General features: G+C 38.6%; 1 protein-coding gene across 6 annotated transcripts in view; it reads right to left on the bottom strand.

Moving 5' to 3' along the window:
• Positions 1-19,353, bottom strand: part of ABCC9 (ATP binding cassette subfamily C member 9) — a 163,191-nt gene that overhangs the window by 70,236 nt on the left and 73,602 nt on the right. For 4 of the 6 annotated variants that reach the window (XM_088837284.1, XM_088837281.1, XM_055396415.2 and 1 more), the window contains 5 exons: positions 18,258-18,363; positions 12,388-12,426; positions 10,899-11,000; positions 7,969-8,053; positions 4,506-4,586 (listed from right to left, as the gene is read on the bottom strand). In XM_088837284.1, coding sequence (XP_088693410.1) covers positions 4,506-4,586; positions 7,969-8,053; positions 10,899-11,000; positions 12,388-12,426; positions 18,258-18,363 — 413 coding nt within the window. The remainder of the gene's footprint in view (positions 1-4,505; positions 4,587-7,968; positions 8,054-10,898; positions 11,001-12,387; positions 12,427-18,257; positions 18,364-19,353) is intronic. The other 2 variants (XM_088837283.1, XM_088837282.1) reach the window with 1 other exon arrangement.

The raw sequence follows: 19,353 nt of genomic DNA, 5'->3' as shown, positions 1-19,353 counted from the left end.
GGTGTTGGAGAAGACTCTTGAGAACCCCTTGGACTGCAAGGAGATCCAACCAGTCCATCCTAAAGGAAATCAGTCCTGAATGTTCATTGGAAGGACTGATGTTGAAGTTGAAACTCCTATACTTTGGCCACCTGATGCGAAGAGCTGACTCATTTGAAAAGACCTGGATGCTGGGAAAGATCGAAGGCAGGAAGAGAAGGGGACGACAGAGGATGAGATGGTTGGATGGCATCACTGACTTGATGGACATGAGTTTGAGCATGCTTCGGGAGCTGGTGATGGACAGGGAAGCCTGGCGTGCTGCAGTGCATGCAGTCACAAAGAGTCGGACACGACTAAGAGACTGAACTGAAATGAACTGAGTGACTGGGCACACATACACTGGAAGTACTATGTCAGATCAGTTAGTCAAGAAAAAGAAATGGCATCCAAATAGGAAAGAAGAAGTTAAACTGTCTCTACGTACAGATACAATGTGGAAAGAGTAGTCTCTTCAATAAATGATGTTGGGGAAAGTAGACAGCAGTATGCAAAAAAAAAACAAAAACACCTGGGCCACTATTTGACATCATACACAGAAATGAACTCAAGTGGATTAAAGACATGAACCTAAGATCTGAAACCATAAAACTCTTAGAAGAAAACATAGTGGATAAGCTCTTTGATGTTGGTCTTGGCAATGCTTTTAAAATTTTAATACCAAAAACAAAGGCAACAAAAGCAAAAATAAATAAACAGAACTACATCAAACTAAAACATTTCTGTACATTAAAGAAAATCATCAGCAAAATGAAAGGATAACTTAAGGAATGGGATGAAATGTTTGCAAATCATGTATCTTATAAGTAGTTAATGCCCCCCAAATAGCAAAACCTCATACAAATCAATACAAAATATCCAAACAATCCAATTAAAAAATGGTCAAAGGATCTGAATAGATATTTTTTTCAAAAAAGTGAAAAAATGGCCAAAAGGTACATAAATAGCGCTCAATATCATTAATTATCATTAATATTAATATTATTAATTATCTGGGAAATACAAATCAAAACCACAGTGAGATATCACTTCATATCTATTAATTGGCTATTATCAAAAAGACAAGAAATAACTAATGTTGGTGAGAATGTGGAGAAAAAGGAATTTTTGAATTTTAGTTGGAAATATAAATTGTTGCAGCCATCATGAAAAAAAGTATGGAGGTGTAAAGGTTAATTTGATAAGTTTAATTAGAGTTTACAGAAAAATATAAAATCTTACAAGTAATTATTTGTACGATCTTTACAGATAGATCTTTGTAAGATAGATGTAAGATCTTTCTAGATAGCAATACTCTTTCTCCTTTGTTTCCTTTGTACCCAGCACAGAAGATGGCTCTGATGACACTCATTATAACACTGACGGATGGAAGGGAAGGAAGGGAGGGAAGGAGGGAGGGAGGAAGGAAAGGAGGAAGGGAGACTAAAAGAAAGCAAAAGACAACACAGTAACTTGAGAGTAATAATTAAAAGAAGAAAAAAAAGAAACTTAGCTGATCACAAAAACAGAAAAAAAGGAAAAGTACTCAAAAGATATGAAGTTCTAGCTCATACTCTGTCACTTATTAGCCACTAGTTCTCAGGTAAGGCATTCCACCTTTCTATGTATGTTTCCTCTCTTCTCATGAGGAAACCACCTTCCCTAGCAGCACAGTCGTAAGAATCAAATCAGATAATATCGCGATTCAAAGTGCTTTGTGAATTTTCACAATGCCACAATGCCGTTCTCCCCAATCATCCCACCTTCACCCTCTCCCACGTTGTAGCATGTATATTATCATATGGGAAATGAATCACCAGTCCAGGTTCGATGCGTGATACAGGATGCTTGGGGCTGGTGCAGGGGGATGACCTGGAGGGAGGATATGGGGAAGAGGGAGGTGGGAGGGGGGTTCAAGAAAGGGAACACATGTACACCCGGGGCGGATTCGTGTCAGTGTATGGCAAAACCAACCAATATATTAATGTAAGGTAATTTGCCTCCAATAAAATAAATAAAAACAACAACAAAGTGCTTTGTTAAATTTTAAACAATCGAAGGGTAAAATATTTTTATCTAGGAGAAATTACTCAAACACATGAATTTGAGTAAACTCTGGGAGTTGGTGATAGACAGGGAGACCTGGCATGCTGCAGTCCATGGGGTTGCAAAGAGTCGGACACAACTGAGTGACTGAACTGACTGATCAACAGTATTCTGTTGCTGCTAAAACATCATTCAATTTTAGGCTGCTATGATGAAAGTATAATATTTAGATCATAAGCTCCATTAGTTTTAAGACTATCTGAGTTGATCAGAGTGTATCTAGAACATGTTTTTTCAAAGGGACCCTAACAAACACTATTATATCCAGAATTAAGAAAATTTATAAAGATAACATTACTGTTGAAGAATTAAAAGTATTAAGCTTTCTCAGCCTAGAGAAAAGTAAATTATGGCAAGTTATGACAATAATATTAAAATATTGAGCTATGGCCATAGAAAAGAAATATATTTGCTGTTGCAGAAGCAGAATGGAAGAAAATTAATGGAAAATATACAGAAGCAGATTTTAATCCCATAATAACTTTCCAATAATAAAAACCATCTGAGGCAGTCAGAATAATGGTCCCCAAAGATGCCCATGTTCTAATTACCAGAACCTGTGACAATGACATCTGAATGGCAGATGCGACTTTGCAGATACAGGCATATCTCATTTTCTTTCAATCCATTTTATTGTGCTTCATAGAAAATTGAAGGTTTGTGCCAACCTTGTGTCCAGCAAGTCTACTGCACCATTTCTCCAACATTTGCTCACTTCATGTCTCTGTGTCACATTTTGGTTGTTGATGGTGTTCAGTTGCTAAGTTGTGTTCAACTCTTTGCAACCCCACAGACTGCAGCATGCCAGGCTTCCCTGTCCTTCACTGTCTCCCAGAGTTTGCTCAAGCTCATGTCCATTGAGTTAATGATACCATCCAACCATCTCATCCTCTGTTGTCCCCTTCTCCTGCCTTCAATCTTTCCCAGTATCAAGGTTTTTTTTCAATGAGTTGGCTCTTTGCATCAGGTGGCCAAAGTATTGAAGCGTCAGCTTTAGCATCAGTCCTTCCAATGCATATTCAGAGTTGATTTTCTTCAGGATTGACTGATTTGATCTCCTTGCAGTCCAAGGGACTCTCAAGAGTCTTCTCCAACACCACAGTTCAAAAGCACTACTTGTTCGGCACTCAGCCTTCTTATCGTCCAACTCTCACATCCATATATGACTACTAGAAAAACCATATCTTTGATTAGACAGACGTGTGTTGGCAAAGTAATGTCTCTACTTTTTAATATGATGTCTATGTTTATCATAGCTTTTTTTCCCCCCAAGGAACAAGTGTCTTTTAATTTCATGGATGCAGTCACCATTCACAGTGATTTTTGGAGCCCAAGAAAATAAAGTCAGCCACTGTTTCCACTGTTTCCCCATCTATTTGCCATGAAGTGATGGGACTGGATGCCATGATCCTAGTCTTTTTAATGTTGAGTTTTAACAGGTTACTGCTAGATCCTGCTATGTCTTTTATAGTGTTGTTTTCTGGAAAATTTGGGGGCAGGAATTCTTAGAGACATTAACCTGAAGTGCATTTCCAATACTATGCCCAAATTCTACTTTCATATGCTGTAATGGATCCAAATTTTTGGAGTGGGAAACTCTAAAATCAAGCCACTTTCTGAAGATGTTCATTAGATGGAATGAAAAGTTTAAAGGTCTGAGAACCAGATTTATACATGGTTAACACATGCATGGAAGGAGAAGGCAGGGGAAGGATGGATTTGCATAGCCCGCTGGTCTCTAGGCACTGTCTAGTTGTATGCTAAGTGATTTTTGCTACAATCTGCTGGAGGAATAAAACTAGAGCAAATTCATTATCAATATAATCATCCATTTTTATTTGTATATCCATAGGTTATCAACCTAGGATATACCAGAAAATAATCTACAGAGCTTTTTTAAGATACAGATTCTAGACTGCTTTTACAGATTATGATTTAGGAGATCTAGGCTGGTATCAAGATTTCTAAGAATAATTTCAGGAAACTTTACAGATAAACCTTAACCACAGCCTGAGTTGCATTCTTACTAACTCTTATGCCCACCAAAAGTATATTTTCCAGGCCCTCTTTCTACCAGCAAATATAAATGAGAAGATGTATAATCCTGTCCAGTTCATCCAGCACCATCCACACCTTTTCATCAATGATCCTCATGGTTTAAGAACTCATATAAGCAATCATTTTGGAACCTCAGTCCCTCAGGGTCCTTCACTCACATCTTACATGTTGATCTGATTTGTACTCTGAGGATTTGTTTTGCCTTAATTCTCTGTGATTTCACAAGTTAAACCATCTTTCCTTGACTTACTTATCTCCTTAAAGACTCATTTGTCCAGAGGGAAAGATAAAGTAGAAAGAAAGGGAAGACCATATATTCTTACCAAGAAGACAATGTTGGTATTTTGATAGAGAGCTCGGGCCACACAGATTCTTTGCCTCTGACCTCCACTCAGGTTGATGCCCTAGAGAAGAAATACCCATTAACATCCACCATTTACAGTAGTAAATAATCTACTGGTAAAAAAAAAATTCCCTAAAAATACAAACTTCTCTTTAAAGATCTTAAATTAGTGGTAGTTTATTAATTAAATGGTGATAACATCAGGAAGATAAAAATGCAAGCTTTCTAGTGGTCAACGCTTGAATTATATTAAGATCATCTTTGACTGGTAACATTAATCTTCTTTTCACTCTGATAGAGGGCTCCACTGCACAAAAATATTAATAACGAAAAACCAAAATGAGTGCTGAAGACTGGAAGTAATCTTGAAATTGTTTCTAGTTTCATGAATTGTGTCTGTAGTATGCTTAATACATATCTCTTAAATTCAATATTACAAGTTGTGTTCAAGTGAGCTATACAGCAATATGCTTTTATAATCAAGTGTTAATTATACAAATGTGAAAAACTACTATTTACTGAGCACTTAGTATGTGATGAGCTTCCCTGGTGGCTCAGATGGTAAAGAATCTGCCTGCAGTGTGGGAGACCCGGGTTCAATCCTGGGTCGGGAAGATACCCTGGAGAAGGCAATGGCTACTCACTCCAATATTCTTGCCTGGAGAATTCCTTGCACAGATGAGCTACAGTCCATGGAGTTGCAAAGAGTCGGACATGACTGAGCAACCAACACTTCAGTAAAATGTGTCAGGCTTCTGTGTATGGCTTTCCATTCCTTATTTCTCTTATAGCAATTTCAATGTATTGCTCTCCACATGGAAACTAAGGCTTAGCTCAGGTCATGTTCTTAAACACTATACCACGCTGCCATAAAAACACAGCAATGAATAACACAGATGACAGAGTCAGACCAATCTCAACTGTCCCAGTGACTCTGACCAGGCAAGTTCTTTAACCTTTCTCCACCCTGGTTTTCTCAGCTGCAATACGCAGAAAACAAAACACCTATGTAACAGATTTGTTGTAAAAGCAAATAATGCATATAAAGGCTTTGACTTAGTACTTGACCCCATAAGAGTCAAACACTTTAGCCAACATTGTTATAAAGATTCAGTTCAGTTCAGTTCAGTTCAGTTGCTCAGTCATGTCCGACTCTTTGTGACCCCATGAATCACAACACGCCAGGCCTCCCTGTCCATCACCAACTCCCGGAGTTCACTCAAACTCATGTCCACAGAGTCGGTGATGCCATCCAGCCATCTCATTCTCTGTCGTCCCCTTCTCCTCCTGCCCCCAATCCTTCCCAGCATCAGAGTCTTTTCCAGTGAGTCAACTCATCGCATGAGGTGGCCAAAGTATTAGAGTTTCAGCTTTAGCATCAGTCCTTCCAATGAACACCCGGGATTGATCTCCTTTAGAATAGACTGGTTGGATCTCCTTGCAGTACAAGGGACTCTCAAGAGTCTTCTCCAGCACCACAGTTCAAAAGCATCGATTCTTTGGTGATCAGCTTTCTTCACAGTCCAACTCTCACATCCATACATGACCACTGGAAAAACCATAGCCTTGAGTAGACGGACCTTTGTTGACAAAGTAATATCTCTGCTTTTTAATATACTATCAAGGTTGGTCATAACTTTCCTTCCAAGGATTAAGCATCTTTTAATTTCATGGCTGCAATCAGCATTTGCAGTGATTTTGGAGCCCAAAAAATAAAGTCTGACACTGTTTCCACTGTTTCTCCATCTATTTCCCATGAAGTGATGGGACCAGATGCTATGATCTTTGTTTTCTGAATGTTGAGCTTCAAGCCAACTTTTTCACTCTCCTCTTTCACTTTCATCAAGAGGCTTTTTCGTTCCTCTTCACTTTCTGCCATAAAGGTGTTGTCATCTGCATATCTGAGGTTATCGTTATTTCTCCCGGCAATCTTGACTCCAGCTTGTGCTTCTTCCAGCCCATGGAAAAGAAATGCAAAAAAGCAAAATGGCTGTCTGAGGAGGCCTTACAAATAGCTGTGAAAAGAAGAGAAGTGAAAAGCAAAGGAGAAAAGGAAAGATATAAGCATCTGAATGCAGAGTTCCAAAGAATAGCAAGGAGAGATAAGAAAGCCTTCCTCAGCGATCAATGCAAAGAAATAGAGGAAAACAATAGAATGCAAAAGACTAGAGATCTCTTCAAGAAGATTAGAGATACCAAGGGAACATTTCATGCAAAGATGGGCTCGATAAAGGACAGAAATGGTATGGATCTAAGAGAAGCAGAAGATATTAAGAAGAGGTGGCAAGAATACACAGAAGAACTGTACAAAAAAGATCTTCACAACCAAGATAATCACGATGGCGTGATCACTGACCTAGAGCCAGACATCTTGGAATGTGAAGTCCAGTGGGCCTTAGAAAGCATCACTATGAACAAAGCTAGTGGAGGTGATGGAATTCCAATTGAGCTATTTCACATCCTGAAAGATGATGCTGTGAAAGTGCTGCACTCAATATGCCAGCAAATTTGGAAAACTCAGCAGTGGCCACAGGACTGGAAAAGGTCGGTCTTCATTCCAATCCCAAAGAAAGGCAATGCCAAAGAATGCTCAAACTACTGCACAATTGCACTCATCTCACACACTAGTAAAGTCATGCTCAAAATTCTCCAAGCTAGGCTTCAGCAATATGTGAACTGTGAACTTCCAGATGTTCAAGCTGATTTTAGGAAAGGCAGAGGCACCAGAGATCAAATTGCCAACATCCGCTGGATCATGGAAAAAGCAAGAGAGTTCCAGAAAAACATCTATTTCTGCTTCATTGACTATGCCAAAGCCTTTGACTGTGTGGATCACAACAAACTGTGCAAAATTCTGAAAGAGATGGGAATACCAGACCACCTGACCTGCCTCTTGAGAAACCTGTATGCAGGTCAGGAAGCAACAGTTAGAACTGGCCATGGAACAACAGACTGGTTCCAAATAGGAAAAGGCGTACGTCAAGGTTATAAAGATTATATACAGGTATAAATATTTTTCGGCTAGTTGGAACAGTATGACCCCAATGTAAAACCTGTTTATACAAAGCAAAAAGAACACTTTAACAAGAATAAATGGATGTTGACAAGAGTGGAAAAAGTTGTCGGAAGCAGTCTCGGTTTCCAAACCAATTTAAAGTAAACTCCAAGTTAAGTAAAAATACATTTGATCAAAGGCAGGGACTGGTTCCTTTCCCTTGAGAACTCCTGAGTGGCTAGCAAAATGTGAAGTTCATGCTAGTTACTCAACACATCCTTAGAGAGTGGCATCAAGAATTCCTATGCTTCTGTTTCTAGAACTTGTCACTAGGAAAACATAATTCTGGTGCTCTCAGATTTTTTAAATTTTACATTAAAGGTTAAAGATAACTGGAAGACTTTTCTGGATCTGTATTCATTGTGTAATTACACTACACATAGCTCACCCTCTCTCCAATTTCAGTTTGGTCTCCAAATGGTAGTAAGTCAATATCTGGTTGAAGAGAACAGGCATCTGTGACTGCTTTGTACCTGTGGGAGAGGTGGTTTTGAGTTTTTAAATCAGGATTAATATACTGCCCATAAACCAAGTCCCAGGTTCAACGTCTTAGAAGCTAAAATAAAACACTTATTGAAGAATTTAGTATATTCTAGCCTCTATATTAGGCTTGTAGATACAAAGACAAATAGATATTGGTTCCCACTCTTGTAAAATTATTGTATAGCACAGGGAACTATATCCAATTTCTTGTAATGACCTATAATGGAAAATAATCTGAAAAAGAATAGATATATGTACAACCAAATCACTCTGCTATACACTTGAAACTAACATGACATTTTTAATTAATTATACTTCAATGAAAAATGGTTAAAATTAAAAAAACAGCTACTAAATGTGGCAGAAAATTGACACAGAAACATATGATACAAATGTACCTTATTAGGTACCATAAATGGGTAGTTACAAAGTGCTCCTAGAATATGCTGGAAGGAATGACTGAGAAATTAGTGATATCTTTGCAGAGGAGGTGATTCGTGAGGTGTCTGCAGAAAGATGAACTGTAATTTGCCAGGAATGACAATGAGGGGAGGGAGAAAGGAACTGTACGACAGTGGACAAGTTCATGATATGTGTGAAGGATAAGAGGAGCCTCACTGGGGCTAGAGCATGGGTTATGGGACGGGGGGAAGTGGGGACAGGGGAGAGGAATCTGTGTCCACAGTCATGACGCCAAAGAGAGAAGAAAACAGAAATCGATAAGGATTGACATAAAGTTGACCTAAGGCTGGATCTGGAAACTGGGTCAACTAGAAATTCAAGGAAGCATGGAAGACTGGGAGATCTGGGGAAAATATCAATGGTTTCATTTTCTCAATCACTTGGTCTTAAAATATTTGAGTGATTTTTTTTTAATTGGGGTATAATTGCTGTACAACGTTGTGTTAATTTCTGCTGCACTACAAAGTGAACCAGCTATGTGTATACACGTAGCTTCTCCCTCTTGGCCTCACATCCCACCCCACCTCCATCCCACCCATCTAGGTCATCACAGAGCACCAAGCTGAGCTTCCGGAGCTATACAGCAAGCAGCTTCCAGTCAGCTATCTGTTTTAGACATGGTAGTGCATATATGTCAGTGCTAGTCTTTCAATTCATCCCCCAGCTCCCTGCCACTATGTCCACACATCCATTCTCTAAATCTGAGTCTCTATTCCTGCCCTGCAAATAGGTTCATCTGTACCATTTCTCTAGATTCCATGTGATTCTTCCATTTTCTTCTCCCATTCTTATTCCAGAATGCTGTCAACCATCTCTTTTTCTTCCATTTCTACAGTCACTGCCAAGTATAGACAACAAACACATCATGCCCAGATCATTTGCCCAACAACCTTCTAAATGTCTTTTTGCTCCTAATTCAGATTCACCTTATATAAATCTGTCATGACATGGGCAGATTACACGTACTTTGTGAGTCCTCTTTCTAACACTTTGCTAGGCCTCCGGAAAATTCAGATTTATATTGATTGGCTTTTAAGGCACTTTACTGCCCACCTCAGCCTTCCCTCACAATGGAGTTTGCCACCATCAATGTACACAGATCCCTTTCTGTCTGGTTTACTCCCAGGCCCCAAACAATCCCATGATATTTGAAGTTTTCCTCCCACACTTTCCTCTACCCTCCCCTTTCCTCGTGCCTCTCCCCAGATCTAATTCTCCTTAACTCTCAGGACCCTGCTTTGAGACTTAGGACACTCCCTACCCATCGTGAAGGTGGCTTCAGGAAAGGGTCTTGCCTTTGTACACTCCGGTGGATGTTTGGAAGTGAAAGTGGGAGTGTCAGTCACTCAGTTGTGCCCAACTCTTTGAGACCCATGGACTGTAGCCCACCAAACTCCTCTGTCCATGGAATTCTCCAGGCAAGAATACTCGAGTGGGTAGCCATTCCCTTCTCCAATGGGTATTTAGAAGATGATTAAAAGAAGACATACTCTGGCTGCTCTGAGTAATCAGACCCCTCAAATCCCATATTCCTTCTCTTCTTTTTCCATGGTTAACCCTCCTTCTGCAACTTACTGGGATTTTTCTTCTGATTACCAATAACCTCAGCACCACCCTCACCCTGCACCCCCCACTCCCCATACACACACAACTTCTGTTTCGGCTGTTTATTTTTGCTGTATAAATTGTTCTCAGTAAGTGCATACGATGGGCTGAATCCCAGTGAGGTTTCTCTTACAGAAGTTGACTTAATATACCTGGTGATGAGGAAAGAAGCAGGGAAAACAGAAAAGAAAGGAAGTCCTGATATAAATATTTCAGAACCAGGGGATGGGTGGGAGGAAGGATAAACTGGGATATTGGGATTGATATATACGTACTACTATACATAAACTCACTGGAAAAGACTCTGATGCTGGGAAGGATTGGGGGCGGGAGGAGAAGGGGACAAGAGAGAATGAGATGGCTGGATGGCATCACTGACTCCATGGACATGAGTTTGAGAGAACTCTGGGAGTTGGTGATAGACAGGGAGGCCTGGCGTGCTGTGATTCATGGGGTCGCAAAGAGTTGGACACGACTGAGCAACTGAACTGAACTGATACATAAAATAGATATCAAGCATCTGCTGTATAGCACAGTGAACTCTATTCAATACTCTGTAATGGCCTATACGGGAAAGGAATCTTTAAAAAAGTGGATATATGTATACTAAAGCTGGTTCACTTTGCTGTACACCTGAAACTAACATAACACTGTAAATCAACTATACTCCAATAAATTATTTTAGAAAAGACTCCAGAAACTGAACCAAACATAGGGATTAGAAGCAGTTGCTCTTTTTAGTTCTAAATTTTATACATTCAAAATTACCTCTGCTTGTTGAAAGGACTTCCAAAGGTAATATTTTCTTCTACCGTAGCATTTAATAGCCAAGGCTTTTGAGCTGCATAAGCCACAGAATACCTGTTCCTACTGGAAAATGGAAAAGAAAAACAAAATACCAAAATTACCCAAGAGTGCTGTGCTGTACCTGTACTTCTGTATAACTAAGAAAAATTAAAGTTGATAAAAATATTTCAAAGACAGAAATGAAGACTTTCTCAAAGAATATTTTAACAACTATCAACCTTATTAATTAGTAGCTAAATATTCCACTAAATTAAAGGGATTGGAACTTAATTAAAACAACACACAACGTGCAAATTTGATTTTGCTATGCTAAAGAAATATTTTGAGGTATGAAGTATTAATTAAAATTTTGTTTTCTAAAATGACTACAATTTTTACAATAATTTAAATAACACTTTACATTAACTATGAATTTTATAGGAATACCTTTAAAAAGGATGTGAACTGATAATGTAATTATGTGTTTGTGGTTTACTCACACGAACATATTTTAAGGTAATAGATAATGTAAATATTTAAAAGCAAAGAATAATTTTGAGGAGTCCATTTCAATAATGAAATAACTACACATTTAAAAACCATGTATTTCAATACATATTGAAACAGTTTATTTTTAAAAAATGATAGCTTCCTCCCTGTGCCCCACTTTTTGGCTTGCAAACTCTACCAGATGTCCATACATCATATTTTAATTTGCAGTAATTAGGAAAATGCATGTGAGTTGAAGATAAAGAGGATGATGAGCTTGGGGTAGGGAAGGGGTCAGCTTAAAATTCACACTTTCATAGTTAGTTATGGTCTGTAAGTACTTAATTTAAGAATTAAGGTTAAAAGAGAACAAAGTGTAGAAAAAAGGTAGTTAGAAATGCTCAGTGATCATCCTGAAACATAACGTCTTAGGAGTTTAGAGGGCATGAAAATATACAGTATGCTAGTAGTCTCTTAGATAACCATCTGTGCATTAAAACAGTGGTTCCCAACCTCTGGGATATCTACTTCCCTCCTGCCCCCAGCCCCATTCTTTAAGGTTTTCTTTTCTTTTTTTCTTTAATAGATGAAGTACTTGGTTCTCCAGTTCTAGCTCACAGGCAGATTTCATCACTGTTTAACTCATAAATAATATACATAATAATTCTTTCATCTTTATTTTATGAAATCCCAAATCCAATTTGCTAAGAATTGTTGAGTTTTAGTCAAAGTTGAGATCTGTGTGACTCATGGAGAAGACAACAATTGACATGTTGGGCCATTTAGTTCAGCAAATTAATTCTTTTAGCAGCTTCCAGATGTTGGGAACTACTGCGATCAGAAATTTACTAGTCCATTTTAATAAACAACTTTGTACATTATCAGAATGAATAAGATGACTAGGAGTAAGAGATGGAATATCAGGAAAAGTCTGAGGAAGGTAGTTATTCTTATTAAACGCAGATTAAAATAGAAATAATACCTTCTGGTCGCTTCAAAAGAAGGTTCAGATTCATTTACACTGCAAGTATGGCAAACAATGTTCATTAATTATGAAATATAAATATAGGATGAATGCGTATACATATCAGGTAAGAGATAAACATTGTATATATTAAATAGCTACACTTTCAAGTGGTTGTTGATACTAATCCCAAAGACAAACCAGATAAATGACAGTCTTCTTTTACATCCTCATCAACTAGGAAATAATTAAGCTTCACAAAGATAGCACTGTTCTCCTTCAACAAAATTTGGGTTCACACAATAGCCATATTCTAGCCCCAACTTTGCTCCAACTAGCTGTATAAGTTTGGATAATCTTTATGGAATACTTTCCTAGTCTATATTAGAATTTGATATCTCCAGGCACTCCCTATTGTTAAAATTCAAATTTAATCTATCTAAATTCCTTATTAGTTACCCTAAGGCAAGAGAGGAATAAATACTCTTTATACTCTAAACTTGAAGGGTCGAGACACAGCCTGGCCCTTAAGAAACTGGAAAGAAAGACAGACCTGCATATAGGTCACATTGTAACATTTGGGTATAATTAATTACTGATTTATATTGGAGAAGACTCTTGAGAGTCCCTTATACTGCAAGGAGATCCAACCAGTCCATTCTAAAGGAGATCAATCCTGGATGTTCATTGGAGGGACAGATGCTAAAGCTGAAACTCCAATACTTTGGCCACCTCATGCGACAAGTTGACTCATTGGAAAAGACTCTGATGCTGGGAAAGGTTGGGGGCGGGAGGAGAAGGGGACGACGGAGAATAAGATGGCTGGATGGCATCACCGACTCTGTGGACATGAGTTTGAGTGTACTCCGGGAGTTGGTGATGGACAGGGAGGCCTGGCGTGCTGTGATTCATGGGGTCGCGGAGAGTCGGACACAACTGAGCGACTGAACTTAACTGAACTGAACTGAAGGTATTTGACTAATTAAATTTAGTTAAACCTATACCAAGGGGAAAAATACACCTAAGGACTTATTGATTTTATTATTCTAAATTTTAATATTTTAGGTGAACTCCATCATTTCTGAAACATCTGAATTCAAAACATGTCAGGTGGAAAATCCCCTTCTGGAAAATAGAATCCAATTTCACTTTTGCATGCAAGATTTGTATTTTCCTTCAACAGTAAAAGTTAAAACTTGGTATTCTACCAGCTTCCAAGTTCATGGTTGGTATCTTATGGAATGGGAAAGAGTGACTTCTGCAAGTTGAAATCAGGAACAGTATTTGGAAGAAGGGAAGCTGGATGTGGACACAAACACGTGCTATGTCATGTCTAATCCAGGAAAGCTGACTCATTGGGTTATTATCCCTTCATGCCAGGCAAAGTCTTAGAGTAATTGAGCCACTGCTATAAAGACAGTTACACTAAGATCAGAAAATAGACCATCACAACAGATGGGGTCTGACAGGATGGCTCAAGGCATGGGCAAGATGGAGGAAAAAGTAAGGGAAGCCAGAGATAAATGATGGTTATGTCTTATATAATTACTGGGATTATTACATATTCTGGACTCCCTCCCTGGACCATCCAACAGATGAAGTGTTTTATTTAGTTCTAGTTCCTGTGAAATCAGTAGGAATTATTATTTATCATGACAACTAGGAAAGGACAACTTCAATCAGGCAGAACATTTGCTTTTCAACAAATACAGAGCACACCAGATGCAGGAGCAAGGACCTTGGCCTTCCGACAAGCTTGGAGAATTTTTCAGTCCCTCCCTCATCTCTCTCTTCTTTCTCTTCTGGGGCTGCTGCATTTCAGACTACACTAAAGGTAGCAATCGCCGAGGAGGCATCTATATTTAGATGGATTTTGTGTACCAAGGTCTAATCGTGTAGGTCTGTCCTGCAAGAAGATCAGTGCCTTCTCTCCCGTCCAAAGTAAATATTTCTTCCTGCAATAGGACAGGGTACTTTACAGGACTTTATTCCTGCCAACAATGAGGGCACATTTAAAAATAAAATTCATGCAACCAGAGATACAGGCAATGATGAAAGAATGACAGCAAGGTGCTTGGTACTTTACCATACCATTTACTGTTTCACTTTATTTTGTCTTGAACTTTAAAAAACAGTGAACAATTCAGTCCAAGGTAAAGTACTTCTCAGTATTTACCCCAAATCAACCTATCAATATGGATAATTTCTAAATTAGCTTTATTCTAATAACATTTATATAACTTTCCTTATTGGAATAGGTGCAACAGTTATTTTTCCCAGAATAAAGAGTTATTGCAAATAACTCTTTAAAAAAAAAAAGGTCAGCATCCTCTAAGCAGTCTTGATTTGAAAATATATTTTATCAGATAGTCATGGATATCGTGGAAAAAAATTAAGTAGTTCTTGTAAATAAAGAAAAATATAATTTTTTACTAGCTTATTCAATCTTTTATGGGTTAGTTTTTATTGTGTGTGTGTCAGAGCCAACCCAAATATTTTTTGAAGAAAAGTTTAGCCCTTTCTGCTATGAGGAGATGGGCTATTCTTAAGGCAAGTATTCATAAAGAAATGATTTTTAAATTATAGTGATTTTATAAATACTTAGAATTTTCTTAAATCCTTCCTCATATTTTCATTTTATTGACTCTGACTTTAAGATATAACCTTTTCTTACCTTTTTTAAAATTAGGATTTATGGGAGATATTTCTTTTCTATTTCTTAAAAAAAATACTTAACCTTTATTAAGTATATGTCTGTTTTTATCTCATACTTCCCTCTTTGACTTCCATGGAACTCAGAGTAGAATTTGTGGCCTATGTTTTATAAATATGGAGGACTCCAATACAAGCATTTCTACCTATTAATTGCTCAGATTATTATTTAAACCTTATTTTCTTTCTTGATATCTTTTTTTTCCAAGCTTTATTATATATGTTATATTAAATAAAATACTTGACAACCTTTAAGAAATGAGATAAGCTATAAATGGTATAAATTTGTCTAAAATATAATATATATATGTATACATATATACATATATGTATCTTGTTTAGAAAATTCAATAAATAGACTGTGTAAAATGCTTTCCTAATTCCCAAATCACTTATTTATTAACAAAATGATAATAATTCTTAATGATAATACTGGGAGTGAATTTGGCCCAGGTAGAGTAATACTAGAGAAGACTAGATCATAAGAACATTCTGCTGCTGCAAAGTCACTTCAGTCGTGTCTGACGCTGTGTGACCCCATTGACAGAAGCCCACCAGGCTCCCCCGTCCCTGGGATTCTCCAGGCAAGAACACTGGAGTGGGTTGCCATTTCCTTCTCCAATGTGTGAAAGAGAAAAGTGAAAGTGAAGTCGCTCAGTCATGTCCGACCCTTAGCGACCCCACGGACTGCAGCCTACCAGGCTCCTCCATCCATGGGTTTTCCAGGCAAGAGTACTGGAGTGGCTTGCCATTGCCTTCTCCGATAAGAACATTCTAGAGGTATAAAATAAAATCTCAAGCTTTTTCTGTCATGGTCTCTAATTCTTTCTGTTTTCATGCTAATGAAACAAGGTAAAAACAAAACCCAAATAACTTCATTATGGCCATATATGTCACATAATATAATTTAATTCAGTAAAACCTGCTCCTCAGAACCTGTATCCATCCAAGATGGAAGGTGATGGTGGTAGGGCACTCGTCACATAGCATCTGGCTTTAGTGATCAACAGGACCCCCTCGAGAATGAAACTGCAAGGGGCAGTTATTCAACAAGCTCACTACTGGATACACACTAAACAGTTTCATGTCTACAATTGCAACAAGAATAAAGTGTACCCTCCACATTTCTCAGCTTTCTTCTTTCACCAATGATACCAAAAATAGGATTTACAGTTCTGCTGTTTCCAGCTCAAATTTCACATTCAAGCATTTCCGTCTCTTAATTGGAGTTTAAAATAGAACCTGTTCTCAAAATGCCTGTAAATAGTTTCGACTCATTCTGAAGAGATGTCTGTGTATGTTAACAGTAGATTAAGCCACAATGGAACTTATAATGATAAGAACTAAATGGACATGTGCAAGTCTAGGGCAAGTTCCCCCCAGCACAACTAACATTTGGAGCCAGATAATTCCTTGATGTGCAGGGCTGTCCTGTGTGTTGGAGGATGTGTGTGTTAGTTACTTAGTCGTGCCTAACTCTTTGCGACCCCATGGAGTGTTGCTTGCTAGGTTACTCTGTCCATAGAATTCTCCAGACAAGAATACTGGAGTGGGTTGCCATTTCCTTCTCCAGGGAATCTTCCCAACCAGGGATAGACCCAGGTCTCTTGCATTGCAGGTGGATTCTTGTGGAGGGCTGTCCTGTGTTGGAGGATATATAGTAGCAGTTCTGGCCACTATAAAGAAAGCTGAGTACAGAAGAATTGATGCTTTTGAACTGTGGTGTTGGAGAAGACTCTTGAGAGTCCCTTGGACTGCAAGGAGATCCAACCAGTCCATCCTAAAGGAGATCAGTCCTGGGTGTTCATTGGAAGGACTGATGTTGAAGCTGAAACTCCAATACTTTGGCCACCTGATGGGAAGAGCTGACTCATTTGAAAAGACCCTGATGCTGGGGAATATTGAGGGCAGGAGGAGAAGGGGACGACAGAGGATGAGATGGTTGGATGGCATCACTGACTCAATGGACATGGGTTTGGGTGGACTCCAGGAGTTGGTGATGGACAGGGAGGCCTGGTGTGCTGCGGTTCATGACGTCTCAAAGAGTCAGACACTACTGAGCGACTGAACTGAACTGAACTGGTCACCACCAGCTAGATACGTAAGCAGACCAATTCCCTTAGTATGACAACCAAAAAATGTTCCTAGACATCGTCCAGTGTTCCCTGGGGATAACCTGGATAAAAATCACTGCAATGATTTTCTGTAGACTTTCATAGATAAGCTGTTAGCAATTTCTCCATAATGACTGTGGGGGTTGGGGTGGTCTACCAGGTGCGTGTGTGCATGTTAAGTCGCTCAGTCATGTCCTACCCTTTGTGACCCCACGGACTGTAGCCCACCATGCTCCTCTGTCCATGGGATTTTCTAGGCAAGAATACCGGAGTGGGTTGTCATGTCCTCCTCCAGGGAACTTCCCGACCCAGGGATCGAACCCAAGTCTCTCTTGTCTCCTGCACTGGCAGGCGGGTCCTTTATCACTAGCGCCGCCAGGGAAGCCTGTCTACCAGGTAGATCAAACTAAATAAATAAATATGACTTATTCATTATTACACAATTATATAATAGTATGTTCCTGAGTCACCTTATTACCATGATGTTTTTTGAAGAACCCAAAACAACCATTCAAACATTCAGAAGAAGCACAATGTCTTTGTGGATGCACAACACACTAGTCTGACATAGCTACATCCATCCCTAACTAGACACTTTAAGGGTCTAGTTTAAGTTGGATGTGAAGAGAAATGGATGATTTCTCAGTCTCTTAGGAAGAGTTTCAAAAAGATTATTTGATATTTCTTCTCTGAACACTGGACCACTAAGGCTCTGTGTGCATTTAAACTTTATAAATAATGCAAATTTTCTTTGATTATAGGATAAATTTTTAAACTTTATTTATCTGTGATGTCCATTTAACTTTCAAAATTTACCTTTACAATCCCAATCTTGCTAAAAGCAATATATTAGTTTACACATAATATAAACCTCTATCGTGAATTGTTTTATCTTTTTTAATTTATAACATTTAAAGTTTCCACTAATTTGTCTTTTTAAAGCCGTGCTTATTTCCAAAGGGCCCTCAGACCTCGAACATGGGAATCTACTGTTCTCATTCCTTCCCTTGGGAGATCATCGGATGTGTGACACCAACAGAAACTGATTAAAAATATACATACTTGCTCCAGTGAACTTTTCCTTCCAAGGTCTGCATCTCTCCGAGGATGGCAAGAAGAAGAGAAGACTTCCCACATCCCACTTGGCCCACAATCATGGTTAACTGACCTAGAGAAAAGAAACAAAGGATAATCACAGGATGAGAAGGAATTCACTTATAAAATAAAATCAAAACACATTTAGAAAAGGCTGATGTTTCACAATCTATGGCCCAGTTTTGGTTCCCTGCAATAGTATTCTAAACAGCTCCTTTTCCTGATGCATAAGGTTTCTGGAAAAGGGAAGTAAAATTAAAATATATAGGTCTTGATATGCTATTTTTAAAAATATTTATTTGGCTGTTTCAGGTCTTAGCTGTGGTATGGGGGATTTAGTTCCCTGACCAGGGATCAAACTCAGCCCTTGAAGTCTTAGCCACTGGACCACCAGGGAAGTCCCTTGATGTATTATTTTTAAATTATGAGAATAACTGACTCTAGTAAAAGCAGCAGTGAAATACTTGCCTAAGTCACCTAGATTAGTATTATCTTTATTATTCAATTCATTCTGGAGAAAAAGGTAATTTTGACTAAAACAGATAATTAAGATTAAAGTGATTAATCACTTTAATCAGTTCTTACTTTGATTTGCATGTTTAATAGAAAAATTCCAAGTTATTGACCATGAGGCCAAGTCAAAAAATATTTATATTCAATTATCCAAACATTTAGTAAAAACTATAGACTCACTTTGGAGAAGGCAATGGCAAGCCACTCCAGTACTATTGCCTAGAAAATCCCATGGATGGAGGAGCCTGGTAGGCTGTAGTCCGTGGGGTCGCTAAGGGTCAGACACGACTGAGCGACTTTACTTTCACTTTTCACTTTCACACTTTGGAGAAGGAAATGGCAACCCACTCCAGTGTTCTTGCCTGGAGAATCCCAGGGAAGGGGGAGCCTGGTGGGCTTCCGTCTATGGGGTCACACAGAGTCGGACACGACTGAAGTGACTTAGCAGCAGCATAGACTCACTTGAAAAGACTCTGATGCTGGGAGGGATTGGGGGCGGGAGGAGACAGGGACGACAGAGAATGAGATGGATGGATGGCATCACCAACTC

Source organism: Moschus berezovskii, chromosome 6, assembly GCF_049115385.1.
Source record: "Moschus berezovskii isolate FMDL1 chromosome 6, NW_MosBer_1.0, whole genome shotgun sequence".
Lineage (NCBI taxonomy): Eukaryota > Metazoa > Chordata > Mammalia > Artiodactyla > Moschidae > Moschus > Moschus berezovskii.
Note: the sequence above shows the minus strand (reverse complement) of the source record. Positions and strands in the feature narration are given on the sequence as shown.